Source organism: Aricia agestis, chromosome 20 (assembly GCF_905147365.1).
Source record: "Aricia agestis chromosome 20, ilAriAges1.1, whole genome shotgun sequence".
Classification (NCBI taxonomy): Eukaryota; Metazoa; Arthropoda; class Insecta; order Lepidoptera; family Lycaenidae; genus Aricia; species Aricia agestis.
The window spans coordinates 1,616,190-1,635,697 of record NC_056425.1 but is presented as its reverse complement, the minus strand read 5'-3'; the positions used below and the strand labels follow the sequence as shown (position 1 = coordinate 1,635,697).

The following is a 19,508-nucleotide window of genomic DNA, read 5'->3' as shown; positions in this document are numbered from 1 at the left end:
CCAGAATACTCTTTAAAAACTTTTTCTTGTCCACATTTACAAAGTAATTATAAGCTGTGAATAAATAAACAGCTGCAGCTGTTAGCGACTAAACATCCATTTTGAATCCGTCCGCACATTGGCGCGATCCAAAGCATACTGAACGACCTTCCTATGTGTGGATTACTCACAAACACCGTTGCAAGCGCACTGCCAACGCGTCTGCAGACGCGTTGGCCAACGCGTTCGCCTATATCAAGAGCCGGCATATGTCGAGTGCCGGCATAACGCCCACGCGTTTGGGCCGCCAGTGCGAGCGCTATGACCATCATTTTTCTATTTGCCTTTACGTAATTAGACCCCTGAAGAACCGCCATAATGGTACAAATGACCAAGAATTTTGTGTCACCATTTCCCGGTCTATAATGTTTTTACAGTATGTAGTATACAGTACATTGGCTGGGCGAGTGAATTAAACACAGACGGCTGGTGAAGAAGTGAGCGACAGCTCTCACGTCTGATGACCATCCCTTCCCAGCCCCACCAGTGGTAGGCGTGTCCAACTGTCCATCTTTATTTATCAATACACTACACCAGCCATACTTAATGTCATTAAAATCTGTTCACTTTAGTGGAAGTGACAAACAGACATACAAACACTCTTATCACATCTAGGTATACCGAGCATTTAGTTAATGAAAATCATTAATTTGCAAATGGCAACCACGGTCTCTGACCCCTCGCCCCCTTTTCGCCACCCACATTGAATTGGCCCTCTGCCCTTTAACTTGGTCAATTTATCGAGTAGGTAGGTACATATCTAATATTATTATTATTAACCGGTTACCGGCATGATGCCCGCAACTCCGTTGCGCCATAATTGGTTTATCGCGAAAGAACCGTACATTTTTCCGAGATAAAAAGTATCCTATGTCGTTTTCCGGGACTCAAAGAAGGTATCTCTAGATACCCAGCAAAATTGATTCAGCTGTTTCGGCGTGAAGATGTAGACAGATAGACACGTACTTCTCTATTTATAATATTAGTAAACTTAATACTTATAAAACTAAATTTGACTTTTACGATAATACTGATGATGATGACTGCTTAGTGCTTAGCACGAGTGAGCCTGCCCTCATAACGAAGAGTGCAATAAGTCGAGTTTTTGGGCAAATTGACTTAAGACCATATCCGTAATCAGGAAAACGAGCTCTATGTTTTCGCCTTAGACGTCTTTTTTGTATCTTCAGTAGTTTCGGTTCTGTTGTTTATCATAACTGCAATATCTAATGCTACGATTTGCAAGTAGCTAATCATAACCGAAATATCTTGAGTTATGACTTGAATAGCTTTGATATTTTGTAATATTACATAAAATAACCGCAATAAATCCAGTTATTGCACTTATGACTAGTACGTTTTATAAATTTTAGGCACATTTACTAGTCATAAGCGCAAAAAGTTAGAGAGTAATTGCAGTTATCATAAGGAAACTTATTACTTAAAATGTTTAGCTTACTAAATGTATAATACTACTATATACTTGTGGATGCTGTAAAATTGTCAAATTTGAAGAAAAACATGGTAAAAGTGATGACTACATCAGATTTTTACTTTTATCAAGACCTATTGTCTCAGTACAAAATTAGAAACGCACAACCATGAATATACTTAAAAAATATTTTGGCAGTCAAGGCTGAAAGGGGACAATTTTTATTGAAAATCAAAGAAAAACATGCAGCTGATTGGAGAGAATTAGATTTCTTACAAATGAAAATTATACAAAAAAAAATACAGATATTAAAAATAAAATGACTGTATTCAGAGGTATAATAATAATAACTCACACACCAGTTTCGGTGGCCGGTTTCATTGAAACCAGGCCAGTTACGCGGAGTAATTTTATAGTGCCCAAGTGTGTGCGCAGTACACAAGAGCACTCTCTATTCCTTTACTCTCATAACCTAGTGGGATGGACGACTGGCGAGAGATCAGGCGCAGGACCGACTTTTTACATGCCCATCCGACGCATGGATCATCTTAATTGTCAGACAATCAGGTGATCATTCACCTGCCTGCATTGTCCTAACCAAATTTGGAAATAACATGTTTCTGAATTGAAATGAAATTTGGAAATAAAATGAACTGGATCACGGAGGCGTCGTTCAGAGGTAAGTATAACAAAAGATCGAAAAGATAATAATGTCAGAATTGACAATTATTGTTGCCTCTGATGCCAGAGACGAGAAGGAGTTTTTTTAACCAGAATCTTCACAAATGTCAAACATAGATTAAATTATAAACTGTTTTATATGTTGCGATAAAGGTTACTCTAATTGAAATAAGAATGATTTAAAGAATGATCTCATAATGTGCCATATTAGATTAAGTGTTAATGTTTTTGGTCTTATTCAAGGGAAAAGTATTCTAAAATATTGTTTTGTTTGTTATTACTATTATCATATGTAAATACAAAAATTCTAAGTTGTGACTTATAAGTAACTGTAAAAATTATTAGGAAAAAAAAACATTTTTACTGATTTTATTTTGAGGAGGTAATTCTTCAGGTTTTAATATGTAATATGTTCTGCAATAAGTAAATAACTTATTATTAAATAATTATATATTTATAAATAAAATAATTTTGCATTAGGTTGAGTAAGTACGTAAGTACTTTAAAAAAAATTTAAGATTTGTCTCATAATGTGCCTTTTTAATACATTTTTCATTTTTTCATTTTCTTTATTAGGAACAATAAACAGTTACATGTTAGAACTTAGTTAATACAATTATATATAATAGAAGTGGTAAACACATAACCCACACCATTGTTCACAGATTAAAAACGGAAAGTACAGCGTATAAAATGGATAAAAATATATGACAGTAAGACTAGATACAAAACAGCAATAGCATATTATTAAAGAATGAAAAGAAATTAGAGTTATTAAAAATAATTAATACAAAGGACATATTTTACAACGTAAAGTTAAAAAGAGTATAACAGAGGATTAGAATCTACATTATAGAAATTAAAAAAAAATAATAATTAAGTAACTAATTATAAAAATTAAAACCACAATGCAAAATAAAACAAAATTGTTAATAAATAAGTTAGAGTTCATATTCAGACGTTATTTTTATCAAAGTTTCCATGACTTGTTTTTTAAATTTTTTACCATCAGATAGGGCAAAAATATCAATATTATTAAAGTACTTGTTGTACGTATCAACAAGACGACGAAGGGGGATGCGGAGACCAGCATTAGTCTTGCACGTTTTAGTGAAGAATAACTGAAATTGTCGCGCTTTTCTTTGATAAATTGTTCTCGGCACCGAGTAGCAGATTTGATTGGTGATGGCAGAGCAGTCATATTTATTATTACATAAACCATGTAGCATCATGATATCAAGAAGCGTACGTCTGGATTTTAGGCTTAAAAGTTTGAAGTGGTCTAATAACTCATTATATGGCAATTTAGATTGTTTAAATTTAAAAAATATGGTGCGCAGACATTTTTTTTGTACCAACTCTATTCTATCAGAATATTTGACGTAGAAAGGATTCCAAACAGGTATAGCGTATTCTAATTGTGATCTAATAAGGGTCTTGTAAAGCAGCAATTGTGTCGATGGTCTCACAAAGTCACGTGTGGACCTTTGTATGAAACCGTACATGCGATAGGCTTTATTAATTATATTGTCAATATGTGTATCGAAATGCAGAGAAGAATCTAGCAACAACCCTAAGTCCCGGACTAGGTTTACTTTACTCAAAGGCACATTGTTTATAGTGTATGTAGAGTTAAGTTTTATCTTTTTTTTAGAGAAAGAAATAGTTTGGCATTTAGGGAGATTAAGGAAAAGCTTATTACGAATGCAGTAATTATTTAGTCTGCATAGATCCTGTTGCAAAAGCTGACAGTCCTGTATATTTTTGCATGATTTAAAAATCTTCATATCATCAGCATACATTAAAAAGTCTGAGTGTAACATACATTGCTTAATATCGTTGATAAAAATTATAAATAGAAGTGGACCCAATATTGATCCCTGGGGGACACCTGAGCTCACAATGAATGATTCAGAGGCGTAACCATTGATCACAACCCTTTGCGTTCTGTTATAAATGTAAGACATGAACCAGCGTAATAAGTTGCCTCGAATTCCGTTGAACGCTAATTTCTCCAATAGCAGCGAGTGATCTACTTTATCAAATGCTTTTTTAAAATCTGTGTACACAGTGTCAACCTGAACGCGCATATCCATGTCATTAAATAAGCGACCAACGAAACACATGAGGTTAGTGCATGTAGATCTTTTTTTAACAAAACCGTGTTGCTCGGGTAGGATAAGGTCATGGATGAAAGGGTACACTGCATCATGTACTAGTCTTTCAAAGAGTTTAGACAATGTAGATAATATAGAAATGGGACGATAATTCTCAATATACGTATAATACTTTACTGTTCTTAATTTAAGGAAGGAGATAAAAACTTTGTAAAAGAGAAGATGTAGAAGAGTAGTTTTTTGATTTTTTAAACGTTTTTTTCTATTAATATTATGTGAAACTAAAAATTTCCTATGTTATGATTGTATTGTTGAAAATAGTTAAATATTATATAAACAAATGTTACGTATAGGTATATATATATATACACGTAACATTTGTTTAATATATAAAATACAGATATAACATTTGTTTAGATTTTTACAATTTCATATAATTGAACTTAATAAATAAGTATTTTCATATAAACTTAATAATAAGTTCTTGCAATGTACCGTCTCCGCCTTACAACTAATTACAACTAATACTAAGAAAAACCGTAATAACTAGGATAGTTAATGCACATATGGTTGGAATAAACTATAGGGCATCCTATAGTTTGTGCTACACAAAAGAGCAATATTTTAGTTTACTAACAAAAACTGCAATAAGTAGGGTAGTTATTACAGTTATGATTAGGCATGCTATATAAAAAAAAAATCATAAGTCCTAATGATAAATACATTATTGCGTTTTTTAGTGTGTATATAAACGTATGTACAAATATAATATACCACATAAAATTAAGCATTATTTTATCTGTCGTTTAGTAAAAGTTTCAAACCGATAGCTTTCATAGTTACGAAGATACACACAAAACAAAAATTAAATCTTTAACCGCCAATATCTCGAAAGTAGTCAAAACCTACTTATTGCACTCTTCGTAAGGGCGGCGTCGAGTGCCTAACTGCCTAGTGCCTACAAAAAACAGTTGGCGGGCGGCCATGGGAGGATACGAAGGTGTTAGCGCTGAAAGCCTAAAGTTCAGTATGCTACGTTATATACGTTCGCGAAAATATTACTTATTTTCATTAGTCATAGTGGTTTTTCTTTGTCTGTATTATTTTATTATTTTCCAAGTGTTTTTTTCGAGTGATGACTATTATATAGCATTTCCTGGACCCAAGTATCCGCCGACGAAAGGAGAAGTATGGCCAAAGCCTGAATATGAACTCCGACAAAATGACGTGTTTTACAAGTTGAACGTGTCGGTTTTTAAAATAGAGGTAGGTTTTTTCATTGACACTTATTATGAATTAACATTACCTACTTGCATTACGAATTAAATAATATAAAATAAAATAAAAAAAACAATTGTAACAAAAGTCGCACGGTTGTACCTTAGAAAAGTCCAGACGCCCACGCTATATTATTTCAATATTAAGGGTGAACCGTGAAGCCAAACGAGCGTAATTTTTTAAAATTTCGGTCGCGTAAATTAATTATTTTTCATTAATCTTGACTCACAAAATTACGCTCGTGTGAATGACGTAGGAATTTTCTATGACTGAATGCAGCAGAATTTCTGCCAACCGAAATTCTGTGACTCACGAGTCACGAAGTCACGACTCACAAAATTACGCTCATTCGTCTTCACCCGGGCCGGGACACAAAAATACGGCACGACGTCGTACGCCGGCGCCGTGTCGTGGGAATCCACGACGCGCGTCGTAAAAAACCCCACGGCACGGCGCCGTACGGCGTCGTACGACGTCGTGCCGTAGAAACTCACGTAGAAATTCAAGATGAGTTTCTAAAGACGCGACGTCGTACTACGCCGTACGGCGCCATGCCGTGGTTTTTTACGACGCGCGTCGTGGATTCCCACGACACGGCACCGTACGACGTCGTACGACGTCATGCCGTGTTTTTGTGTCCCAGCCCTAAGGTAAAGAATGTCACGTTTATTATTATTCTCTTCGTAAAAGTATAAACAATTTGCCGTGCCTGACTCATGCTGGCCATCCAAGAAATAAAACATATTTCTCTGTTAACTTTTCTTGTTTTAGATAAGAAAAGAAACTTGTGATATTCTCGTTCTAGCTATTAACCGATATAAGGATATTATAATAAAAGGTATTGATCAAGAAATAACTGCCAGAAATGATGACGAAGTTTACAGAACACTAGAAGAGCTGTATGTAGATTTAGCATCTCCGTGTGAAGAATACCCTCATTTTGATATGGACGAAAGTTGTATGTAGAAATATTTTAAAATTAAATTTATCCTGAGTACAATTTATGTGATAGTCGGTTAAAATATAAGGACAATTTTGTCCCAAGTTATTATTTTCCTGTTTTTCTTGCAGACGATTTGTCTATAATACTATCGAATTCTACCCTTAAATGTCAGTCGGTTTGGGGCTGTCTGAGGGGACTGGAGACCTTTACACAGCTTGTTTATTATTCAGATGATGACAACGTAAGTTAATGAGCTAAGCAAGTTAGAAGTAATTAGTATCCAAATACTTACATATTTTTTTTTTATAAACGTAAGACGATCAATCAAGTTGGTAGGCCACTTGACGATTTTAAAGCATCTTTCATCAGGTTTCTGGCTGGTATAAATAGTCAGTATTTAAGATGCGACCCGGTCTCAAGACGCGGTTAGGCTCTATGATTGGTCTAAATTTTGGCAACCAACCAATCACAGAGCCTGAACCGTGTCTTGAGACCGAGATGCATCTTGAGTACTGACTATACCGGCCATTATACTACAGACTAAAGATACAATTTGCAGGCACTTATAATTCAAGCTACACATATAAAAGACTCCCCACGCTATCAGCATCGAGGGTTGCTGCTGGATACATCGCGCCACTACATCACCGTCACCAACATCGTGCGCACTATCGACGCTATGGCTATGAACAAAATGAATGTTTTGCATTGGCACATAGTTGACGACCAGAGCTTCCCGTACCAGAGCGAAAAGTTTCCGGAGCTTAGGTAAGACTTCTCCATCTATATTTTAGTACCATCAAATCAAAGTATGAAATCCTTTCTATTTCTGTTAGGTACCTACCACTTTCGAGATTTTTCGCAGATAAAAATGTTGTTCGTCTTATCAGAATGAAGCTACAGCTCACTAAAAATTTGCTTGATAGTAATAAAAAAAATGTTCTAGGGCTCCCTGACTACTTTGCTTATGCGATAAAACGATTTGTTTGTAAACAATGACATAGGCTCCAATTTCTGAGCGTGTTTCATTGTAAGTACTAAGTATGGATTTGGAATTCATGAATAATTATTGTTTTGAAATTTCCTATTATAACAACCTAACGTTGCTTGATATTGTAGTAAGCGACTACAATATCAAGCAATTTGCGGCAACAAGCAACAACAAGCAGCCTGGAATTTCCAAGCCCATCGGATATACTTACGTCAATTCGTATCTGCGACATTAAACGATATGAAATATCTGGACTCAGGAGCAATAAGAAGCAATATCGTAGAAATAATTGCCGCAATTTATTGAAATTGCTCTATAGTGCTCCACTGACTGCTCCAGATCGGTCCATTCGTGTCGCCGAGCAATTATTGCTTGTGTAAAGCTGCGCTTATTCGGGCAACTAAAATTGCTCAATTCCAGTCAAATTCTCATCAACTATGACTTCATGACTACCAACTATTTCAATAAATTAGAATTAAGATATTGCTTCTAATTGTCCCAGATTTGCATATCGCTCAATGTCGCAGATACGAATTGACGTATATCCAATGGCCTTGGAAATTGCAGGCAATTGTATTGCGCAATACTGCTGGTTGTTGCCGCAAATTGCGTGATGTAGTCGAGACGTCATAGTTGACGAGAATTGACTGGAATTGAGCAATTTTAGTTGCCCGTATAAGCACATCTTAAGACGCCTCCCCTACGGAGATGCCGTAATTTACTGTTTTTAGAGCCATATTAACTCATAATTTGAAAGCTACAAAATTATAATAAAAATACAGCAATAATCTTCAGTATAATATGAACGTTCCCTTCATAGTTATTAATTCCCTATTTTTGTTTTTTATACTCATGTTATCAGCTTCTAAAATAATACCAATTTATTTAAATTCAAGCATACATTCAGTATCTCCCTAGTATTTACAAATTACGGTTATTTGAAACACACGCTAATAGATCGACAATTTCATTAACTACATACTGGACGTTTGAATTTTTTTAGGTCAATTTTGAACTAAGATAAGTAAAAAAATAGGATTTTGGCGCGATCTCAGCAACGCAACGCGGCAATTGTATGGTCAAGGTCGTTTGCTCAGGCCTTGCCTTAACAAAACTTCTAAAAACAGTGTTAAAAAATCCAATCATCTTTAAGTATAATTATTGTCTTTATTAGGTACTTTGTATATAGCCAATTCAATGTTCATAATATTATTTACTAGCATGGCACATGTCATAAAATAATATTAGTAAATGATAATATTTTATGCAGCTAATAACAAAGTCGTGGGTTGCAACTTGCAATCGGCTACATGCAATCAACAGGAATATTTTATCAGCACGCGCAATGTTCTAACGCGAATACGAATATAAATCCATACTAATATTATAAATGCGAAAGTGTGTCTGTCCGTCTGTCTGTCTGTCTGTCTGTTACCTCTTCACGCCCAAACCGCTGAACAGATTTTGCTGAAATTTGGCATGGAGATACTTTGAGTCCCGGGAAAGGACATAGGATACTTTTTGTCCCGGAAAAGTGTACGGTTCCGGCGCGTTAAACGAGTTTTTGACGCAATGGAGTTGCGGGCTTCATCTAGTAATAAATAATAATAAGTGGACGTCACACGAAAAGCTATCCAAATAATATTATAAAGTTCAGTGACCCAATGGCAATAACCACAGCCATAACCCAAGAACACCTGAAACTAGTTTTCATAGATACTTAATTACTTACAATAAAGTTTCCAGGCGTATTTTTTTGTCGTTTAGTTGGCTATACACCCTGATGCGCCTTGCCTATCAAACTTTAAGATTTTGCTGGCTTTATAGCTATATAACACTTTTAGCTTCATTTTTTTATTTTATTAATTAGTTGCATCATTTTTTAGCAAACAAGGATCGTACCATTCGTCGATGTTATACACAAAAGAGGACATACGCAAAATAGTCGAGTATGCGAGAGATCGTGGAATACGGGTAGTGGCCGAATTTGATGTTCCAGGCAAGTAAATAGGTACTTAAGTACATATAACGTACGTCAAAATTAATTATTTTTAATTAATTATTTAATTTATTTTTTACATCATATAAAATATATATAAAGTCATCCTCTTTGCTATCCTTTTTCACACCTCATGACCTCAATGGCTACAAATATATAATATAATAAATAAATAAATGAGTTTAAAATTTAAATGGATTCCAATCAAAATTGTCCTATTTAATATAAAAATATAATATTATGGATAATAGCCATTCTCCACACAAAGAAAAATAATAACAGGACAAATACTAAATTTAATTCTTTTAAGTGTATTTTCGATATACATACACATTATTATTAATTAACGTTCGAGCATTTTAGGGTAAAAAGTCAATATATGTTTTGGTACCACCAGGGCACACCCGATCGTGGGGTAACGCGTACCCTAAACTTCTAGTAGAGTGCTACAAAAGGAGCCAAGTCGTAGGTTTGGGCCCGATTAATCCCATCAACAATCACACGTATGAATTTCTCCGGGAACTGTTTCAAGAAGTGCAAAATTGGTTTCCTGATAAATATTTTCATATTGGCGGTGATGAAATTATACTTAAATGCTGGTAAATTTCTACGTTTGTCAAAATTAACGATCATTAATTTGAAATCTTAATTCTAAATACATTATTTTTACAATTTACATTTTACAACAATAATGTTGTAGTTAAAATTGTATTTTTATTTATAGGCTTTAAAGTTTAAACACAATTGCAATTGTTGCAATAATTGCAATATCTACACAGCTAGCTGTACAGTTAAGTTCAGCCAAGTTAATATTACTCGTATAAATAATAAATGTCTCGTGCAAGTTTCGTGCAATTATTATAAACTTTTTTTTCGTCTTCTTGTAGGCAGTCTAACCCTGAGCTTCAGGCGTATATGCGGGAACATGGTATCGACGCAAAAGGGTTGCATGCTCTGTTCATGAAGAGGACCATACCTCTGCTGGCGGACGGCTCCAAGGCCATTGTGTGGCAGGTAAAACCTTATTAAGACGTCGCTCCCCCTACGGAGATGCCGTAATTTACCGTTTTTAGAACCTTTAATTAACTCTTATTTTGAAAGCTACAAAATTATAATAAAAATACTTACAGCAATAATCTTAAGTAAGTAGTTTAAATTATGAACGTTCCTTTCATAGGTACTAATTTCCTATTTTTGTTTTTTATACTCATGATAATATTATCAGCTTCCAAACTTCCAAAGTAATACCAATTTATTTAAATTCAAGCATAAATTCAGTATCTCCCTAGTATTTACAAATTACGGTTATTTGAAACGCACGCCAATAGATCGACAATTTCATGAACTACATATTATTGGACGTTTGAATTTTTTTAATTCAAGTAATAAGTTAAAAAAAAAAAGATTTTGGCGCGATCTCGGCAACGCGGCAAATGCACTAATGGTTACCGTAAGGCACTAATTATGTATTCTGATTTCTGTGTTATGGTCAAGGTCGTTTGCTCAGGGGATGGCCTTAACTTATAATAAATTCCATGTTCTAGAGTAGATACTCCTGGATCTATTAAGTAATAATTAGTCAGTTAAGGCCCAATTTCACCAACGTCTGTTATTGTTAACAGTTTGTTAAAATGTCATATTTTCTCTTTCATCGGGCGTATCTGTCAGACAGATTTCGGCCTAGGACTGGAAATAGCGCCCCGTCGCATTAAAATGACGAAAACTCCCTAATTTTGTATGAAATATATATATACAGTTTATGTTGTTAGAATCTGTATGATATACACTAACATAATTTATATAATTTAATATTATTTTACCCTACAATATTTTGTTAATCCTAAGGTGTAAGTAGGTGAAAGTCAATACACGCCAATATTTCGTATGTTATTTAAAAAATAAACCATTCATTCAAAATTATTCATCGTCTATAACATAAGATATGAATTAAAAACTGTTTATTACTTACCCGTTCATTATAAAAACACAATTTTCACCTTAAACACACGGTAATTATAATAATTTAAAGGTAAAAAACCCGCACTGCTTTGCACTGCGTTGCAAATACTGAGTTGGAATTTGAAATTTTTGTATCACGTGTTGTTATACGTAGTATTCTGTTCCTTCCTTGTCGTATCTCCAGTACTTTGTATAAGTTTGAGCAGGATAGAATATGTTTTTATCGCAAAATCATGACGTTAAAATACGGGGGAAAAAAACGCCGTGTACTGGCGTCCGACAGATACGCCTGTTTTTAAATACGCCATTAGATGGCGTATTTAAAAATTCGACAGACGAGGGGATAAGAAACACAAGAATAGTCGTTGGTGAAATTGGGGCTAAAGATCTCAATAATATGAATCCTTTGAAATTGCCTATTGCCAGTTAACAGTGATCATAATTATTTTATTTATCGATACGTATTTTGTGTTACGTATTTCAGGAAGTTTTCGATAACAGAGTTCCCTTGGACAAAGACACACTAGTCCAGGTGTGGAAATATTATTGGGTGGCAGAAATGATCAAGGTGAGTATTGACGATAGAAACCCAGTCTAATGCCTATATGCCTATATGCCTGGAATCTGGATAGATACATTTTAAATACTAATTTAATTAATTTTTTAACTTTGAAGATGATTATTGATTACTTATACATGGCTGGTCTCTGCTTATACTTAATATAATATAACAATTAAAAAACTGTACTACAATAAGAATAACAATTAATATTATATGTGCGCTAAGAGCTGACGACCAAATAGGTCATGTAGATTCAGCTGTGTTAAAACTCCGTTAGCTACTTCCCTGAACAACCCTTTCTAATAATCTGCGTGCTGGCAGGCCGTGGGCGATGGGTGTGGGAGTGATGGCGTGGGGAAAAAAATGAAAAAAATATGTAGGTTCAGCAACTTTAATTTTCTTTCCAAACAGCTGCTCTGGACTTCCTGTGCACCCAAAAAAAAATTTAAATCGATCGGGTGGTGGGAAGGGGTTGCCAGTTTTTGTACATTTTTTCCCACCCCACTACTCCCACACCCACCGTCCACGGCCTGCCAGCACGCAGAGTATCAGGAAGGGTAGTTCAGGGAAGTAGCTAACGGAGTTTTAATACAGCTGAACCTACATTTTTTTCCTTTTTTTTCCTTACCCCACTACTCCCACTGGTCCCACACGGGCCACACCCACCGCCCACGGCCTGCCAGCATGCAAATTATGAGAAAGGGTTGTTCAGGGAAATAGTTAACGGAGTTTTAATACAGATGAAGCTACATGACCTATTTGGTCGCCAGCTCTCCGTTTGAAAAGGTTGATTTCATAAATGCATTAGCAGTGTTGTCATTCACTGGATCACTGGTGTCCAAACCACGTACTACGTAGTACGTAGGTAGTAATTATAATAATATTATTCTCTTTGGTCCAAACGTTCTTGTGACAAAAATTGCTCGTCTACATTGTCAGGAATGGGGAATGCCCGTTCCTTCCCCCATGTCCGATGACGTCAACCCATGGTTTAATCCAAGGGTGGCCAACACGCGGCCCGCCGTCTGTTACCTTGTGACCCGCGGAGCCGAGCACATTTTTTTAAAGTAAAAAAAGATAATACTAAAATTACCTTAATCATAATTACTATAAAAAGCAAACAAACACTGTTTTCTTTTACTTTTGAAATCAACACAATATGTCAAACTCCAAAATATATATACTTACGGTAATGTTTTTTTTTGTGCGCTGCTTAGTCAGAGTGTGTGTCAGATAACTCTGCGCGTGACTGGGGTATTTTCTTTGCTTATTACAGTTTTTTTTTTTGTTGAAGGCTCTAAGTTCTAATAGGAAAAATTAGTACAGTTTATCCGATTTTGACTGTGCGCGAATTTACCTGGCACGCGTATACATAAAATTTGGTAGTGCGGACCGGGGTAAAATTCCACTTCCGAATTTTGGCCCGTAATTCATAATTCATTTATTTGCTCAACCGTGTTGAAAAGGTTGGCCACCCTTGGTTTAATCAATATACAGCTCCACCCTAGCTACGATAATATTAGCACAGTCAACCTTGTGCTATTTAGTTTTGTATACCAACATCATTATGTAGGTACGACGATTATGATTTATGACAAAGCTAGATAAAGTTGTCCTTGCAATGTATAAAAAGTATAATATTATAATACTCCTAATGAGTAAGGATGGTTAATTACTGTAATGGTAGTACCAAAGAGGTCTTTGTGACTAGGCTAGTCAATCTCAGATATATTTAGAACTAGATGTCCCGCGCGGCTTCGCCCGCGTAAATTAGGAATTTTACAGAAACCGTACCCACATTTTCCCATAAAAAATATTTCCCCGTTTTCCCACATTTTCCTGAGTTTCTTCGGTCGTATTAGTCTTAGCGTGATAATATAATATAGCCTATTATAGTCTTACTTGATAAATGATCTATCTAACACTGAGATAAGTTTTTAAATCAGACCTGTAGTTCCTGAGATTGACGCGTTCAAGCAAACATACTCTTCAGGTTTATATTATTAGGTAGGTATAGATTTTTTTTAATTATCGCTTGACAAACTCGAGTTTCGATCTAAAAGACTATGAAATGGTATAATATGGTAGTGATGATGATGATGATGATGATGAATGTAATTTGCACAGTAGCATATGCTTTCTGTCCTTAAAACAACGCCGAAACTCCCAAACTTGTATCTATAAAGAATCAGGAGTTCTCTCAGCACCCTCCGAACCACGGTATACCAGGTATATCTGGGTGCAAAATCTTACTTGTTGGTAGCATATGCTTAGAATACTTCTCACGAAACCGAAGTCACCACATATATCCCTATAAGTTTTGAGGAGTTCCCTCGATTACTTATGGATCCTTCATCAAATCACCACTTTTGTGAATATAATACCAAATTGGGATGATACCCTATATACCAAAAGAAAAATTTTGAAAATCGGTTAACAAACGGCGGAGTAATCGTTGAATATAAGAAAACGGACATAACACCAGTTTGAGAGTCGGTTAAAATTGTAGCCTATGTGTTATTCTGATGTATAAGCTATATTATTGTAAAGATTCATTAAAATCCGTTCAGTAGTTTTTGCGTGAAAGAGTAACAAACATCCATACATCCACACATCCATACATCCAAACAATTTTTCGCCTTTATAATATTAGTAGGATGTATAATTAAAACATATTGAACGCCAAGTCGAGCGTTTTTTTACAGATCTTAAAGAAGGGCCACAAGGTGTTGTTCTCGTCTTCCTGGTATTTGGATTACTTGAGCGTGAAATGGGAGGAGCTGTACGAGGCTGACCCGCGCCAGATGGTGGCCGACGTGGCTAGTGACGTCTTGGTGGAAGGCATCGTCGGCGGTGAAGCTTGTATGTGGGGAGAGATGGTTGACGATAGGAATGTTATGAGCAGGTTTGACACTATCAATTTAATAGTAAGCTTTTAAATTCTTATACTTCATTAGTGCCTTTTTCGAAATTCGACTTAACCTCAACCTATTCTGTTATCTGTACTCAATTTTCATTCGTTTGAAGAGAACTGAGATACTTGACATAAAACTTGGCCGGTACCGACTTCAAAAGAATGAAAATTGAGTACAGCAATCGAAATTGGTTGAGGGTCGAATTTCGAAAAAGGCACTAATGAAGAATAAGAATTATTTCATACTTTTTAGATCATATTTTTAAGAATATTATTGTTTTTACCTTGGAAGTTGGTTTAAATTTTTTGTTAAAAAATAAAAATTTAAGGGCCTGTTTCACCACTTTCTGATAAAGTGCCTAATAGGCTATTCACAACTTTTTTGACAGTTTCTCCATAATTGATCTGTCAAGTTAATTGGTGGATAGCCTTATCAGGAAGTGGTGAAACAGGACCCTTTATCTTTTTAGTTATCTACAAGATAAGGCTTTATGCTTAAAAATAACCATTACTTACGAATGTTAACTATTCACATTATGTTACTGTAAGCGAAATTGTGGTAAATGCTTGTAGTTATTTAAGAGGATACACCAGGGGCTAGAGAAATGAAAAAAAAGTACGTGTAATATCTATAGCTGTCTCCCTTACCTCAAGCCTATACCGCAGAACGCGATAGAGACAACTGCAGAAAATCCAGAAAATCAACGATTCGTTGTCCCCTGATTCCTTCTCCAAAACTTAACCGTTTAAGTACTTTTTTCATTAAAGATTAAAAAAAGGCTTGAGCTGTGTTCCTATGTTTTGCTTTTTTTTGTATAATCTAGCCAAATCTGTTTTCTGGACGTTTGAACACAGCGGAAAATCTGGCCATTTTTTTAGGTTTTTGAACGTTCATATCTTATTTAATAATTAAATTATGAAAATAAAGAAAACATAGGGACATTATATTAGTAGCCGTAGATGTTCAGGAAAAAAATTATAACTCTACTAGCATTATCCAGGGAGGAAACAGGGGACAAAGTTTGTATGGAAAAAATGGCGGTGTGGAATCCTCTTAAGCGATGCTGTAATTTTAAAACTTTTATCTTTAAAGGTTCAGGAGTTCTGTTCAGTGTCCGAAGATCAAGAGACACCTTTGTATGAAATTTCACTTATTTGTAACATATTATGTTTAAGTTACTAGAAACAACCTCCTCCTTTTTGGAAGTCGGTCAAAAAGTAAGCTTTACTCGATTGTGCTGGGAGGAGAAATTTGTTAAAACCGTTTTTAATTAAGGTCAACTTGGGGAATCCCAACATACTTTATTTATTTAAGTATCTATTTCTTTTGTAATGAAGAAAGATGGTGTTCACATTAGATGACAATGTGATCTTTTATAAACCTAATACAGATGTTGGATGTCCCCAGACCCCACGTATCAATTGAGTGACAATAATAGTTGATATTTCAAAGAAACATCTTGTAGACGGACTTTCCTTTGTTTCCTAGTATTTGGGGCAAGTCCATCTACAGGCGATTTTCGACATTGTAACTATGTACACTAACGGCCGTTCCCAATATTCAATATATCTCTGGTTTGACATACAACCGATCGCAGCTAGCATTGAATTGACATAAAATATATGTCTCTAATGTCTAATTTGAGCTATTCCTATCTCTAGTAGGGCAAAACCAGATAGTTTTTATTATTCGTAGGATAGATCAAATATTGGGAACGGCCGTTAATTGACTACAAACCAGATAGCGTAGATGTAGACATCTGTAAGTAGGGGGTATTGAAAAAGAAACTATACTATTATAATCTTAATGTCTCATTTAGTTTGTATTGAGTAAACAAATAATTGGGGCAAGTCCGACATGTGTTTGGGTTGTACCTGAGTTTGCCTGTTTCTTAGGTCAAACTACCTCTGCAATACTGTTTTACCCACTGAGCCATATGAAACTAGTCGTTTAAAATATGGAAGTTATTGCCGCTAGATGGACTTTCACTTAGCCAACTAATATGTATTCTGTGACTTAGCCCCCAGACCATAGATAAAGTATTATAGTATAGATGTAGTCTTAGCCCGTCATCGCGTGGCCATTTTGTGCTTATTATCATACAAGTAGTGTGCGTTTATTTTCTTGAATATTTATATATTTTGTCAATTATTTCGAAGCACATTATGATACAGGAAAGAAAGTCAATTGGTTCATGATATCGATTAACTATAGTTCAAGTGATGAGGATCCGTAAACACACGTAAATAGCTATGCAATTTTTATAGCCAAATTATTAATTGATGTGACATTTTTAGCACTAATGCCTTATATAGCACGAATAAGGGATAAATAAACTTATAAATTATCTTTTTAGCTTACAAAAATACCGATTGAAAAGCCCAAAAAACGTTGTTCAAAACTTACGTATTTAATGTTAAATCCACGTGTTTGAGGCATTCTTTGCCCATTCTTATGCTTTATTGTTTAGCGGAACCACAAAACTCAAGAATATCTAGCATTAAATGTTCACTAAAAACCTTTATTAACACTTTTATTGCATGAAATATGCAGACCGACTCCTTTGTTATGTCCTAGTAAGTAGGACAGAACATTACACGCTTTTGACGCTTATACACCGATAGAAGGCTCTCTCCAGTCTATAGTACCTCAATGTCCCAGACGGACTTCCCTAAATTGATCATACTTAATTTTTATGGAGATACTCAGTAAGTACTAGGAAAGGACGTACGGTTCTCGCACAATAAGTAAAATAATTTATAGTTGCCAGCAACATCTGATTTTACAACAGAATAATATCCTTTAAACAGAATGTAACAAAACTAAATGATTAAATTTTATGTTTCCAGCAACATCTTATTTTACAACAGAATAATATCCTTTATACAGGGTTTAACCAAACTAAATCATTAAATTTTAGAGTGTGCATGGATCTCCTGTATAGAGTTCGCTGTGAAAGTAGCAGCACTGAAAGTAACTTTGTTTTTACTTTTGTATGGAAAAACTCATGACGCCGCTCTGGGGTTTCGCTTGTCCATACAAAATATAAATCACAAAAAAATGATCTTTCAGCTCTGCTACTTTTACAGTGAACTCTATATAAGGGCCAAATATCCTAAACTTTAAAGTATTATAACTTATTGTTACACCTTTTATAATCATTTCACGACAAAAATAAATTCCAGGGTTTGGCCAAGAACGAGCGCAGTGGCCGAGAGACTCTGGAGCAAGGATATTGAGCGGAGCCCCGGGGAGCTCACACACCGGCGGCTGGAGGAGCACACGTGCCGCATGATCCGCCGTGGCATACCCGCCGAGCCTCCCAGTGGACCTGGCTTTTGTGTCGTTTAAATATACGATAGTGATCGAACGTGCTGCATACTTAGGATGATACCTTATTGAGACGAAAATAAATCATGATTAGTATAAAAAAATATTTTCATGGCCGAAATTTTGCAACTCTCGAATTCATAAAACAAACAAAGTACGCTCGTGTGACTTCACCCTTATTCATACATCGTTATTTAAAATCATGCCCAGTTGCCCTAGAACAGAGGCGGGTTTGGTTGGTTGGTTGTTGGTTTGGCGGGTGGTTACCGTACCCCAAAGTGGCCCCGAATATCAGTGTCGCTGTATCGGGTGATGAGTGATGACTGATGACAGATTAGTGCCTTTAAAAATAATTGCTATAGTAATTAAAATTTATAACATCTAGGTGCACAGGATTACAATAATTACATAAATAAAGTATATACTTTCAGTGTTTTTTTTTTTATATGCAATAAAAATAATTCACAGAGATGTTTTATTTTTAGGGTTCTGTACCCAAAGGGTAAAAACCGGTCCCTATTACTAAGACTTCGATGTCTGTCCGTCTGTCTGTCTGTGTCTCTCCAGGCTGTAACTTAAGAACCGCTATAGCTAGACTTCTGAAATTTTCACAGATTGTGTATATCTGTTGCCGGTATAACAACAAATACTAAAAATAAAATAAATTAAATATTTAAGGGGGGCTCCCATACAAAAAAACACAAGTTTTAGCGTATTTTTGCGCTATTGTGGTACGGAACCCTTCGTGCGCGAGTCCAACTCGCACTTGGCCGATTTTTTTCATTCTCGACTATTTACTTATAGCTTCTTTTTATAGATAAGTAAACTGAGAAAAATCATAAAGAAAAACCAAAAGAAAAATGATAAAATAATAATATCAGACAAGTGCACCATGTAAATAATAAATAAAAATAAACTTATAATACCTACACGACGAATAATTAAAAATAATCCGTTTAAACGTTTGACCAAAAAATATTCAAATCTCAATCCTTCTTTTGACTTCTTCTTCTTCTTTTGGCGTAAGCCTCCCCATTTAGGAGTTGCCAGCGTCAGAGTTGAGGCGAAAAATGTGAACAGTTATAACTTATAACGTAAACTGATTGCCATGCAGCGGGCACGGTTCTTTTGACTTCCAATTTCTGACAGATAATATCTTGACGTTGGCAATATGTCGCCTTACGGCCGTTCCCAATATTTGATCTATCTCTGGTTTTGCCCTACTAGAGATAGGAATAGCTCACAATTGACATAAAATATAT

General features: G+C 35.3%; 1 protein-coding gene across 2 annotated transcripts; it reads left to right on the top strand.

Annotated features, from left to right (window-relative positions):
* Positions 1 to 5,230: 5,230 nt before the first annotated feature.
* Positions 5,231 to 18,610, top strand: LOC121737472 (beta-hexosaminidase subunit beta-like). Of its 2 annotated transcripts, none has more exons than XM_042129150.1 (10): positions 5,231 to 5,535; positions 6,319 to 6,505; positions 6,619 to 6,731; positions 7,050 to 7,258; positions 9,368 to 9,480; positions 9,878 to 10,079; positions 10,368 to 10,494; positions 11,924 to 12,007; positions 14,707 to 14,906; positions 18,102 to 18,610. In XM_042129150.1, exons 1-10 carry the CDS (start codon positions 5,254 to 5,256, stop codon positions 18,265 to 18,267), a joined length of 1,683 nt encoding a protein of 560 aa, XP_041985084.1. In that variant the 5' UTR covers positions 5,231 to 5,253; the 3' UTR covers positions 18,268 to 18,610. The 2 variants fall into 2 exon arrangements, with proteins under 2 accessions (XP_041985084.1, XP_041985085.1); XM_042129151.1 differs by having other exon boundaries at positions 5,494 to 5,535; positions 6,353 to 6,505.
* The last annotated feature ends 898 nt before the right edge of the window (positions 18,611 to 19,508 follow it).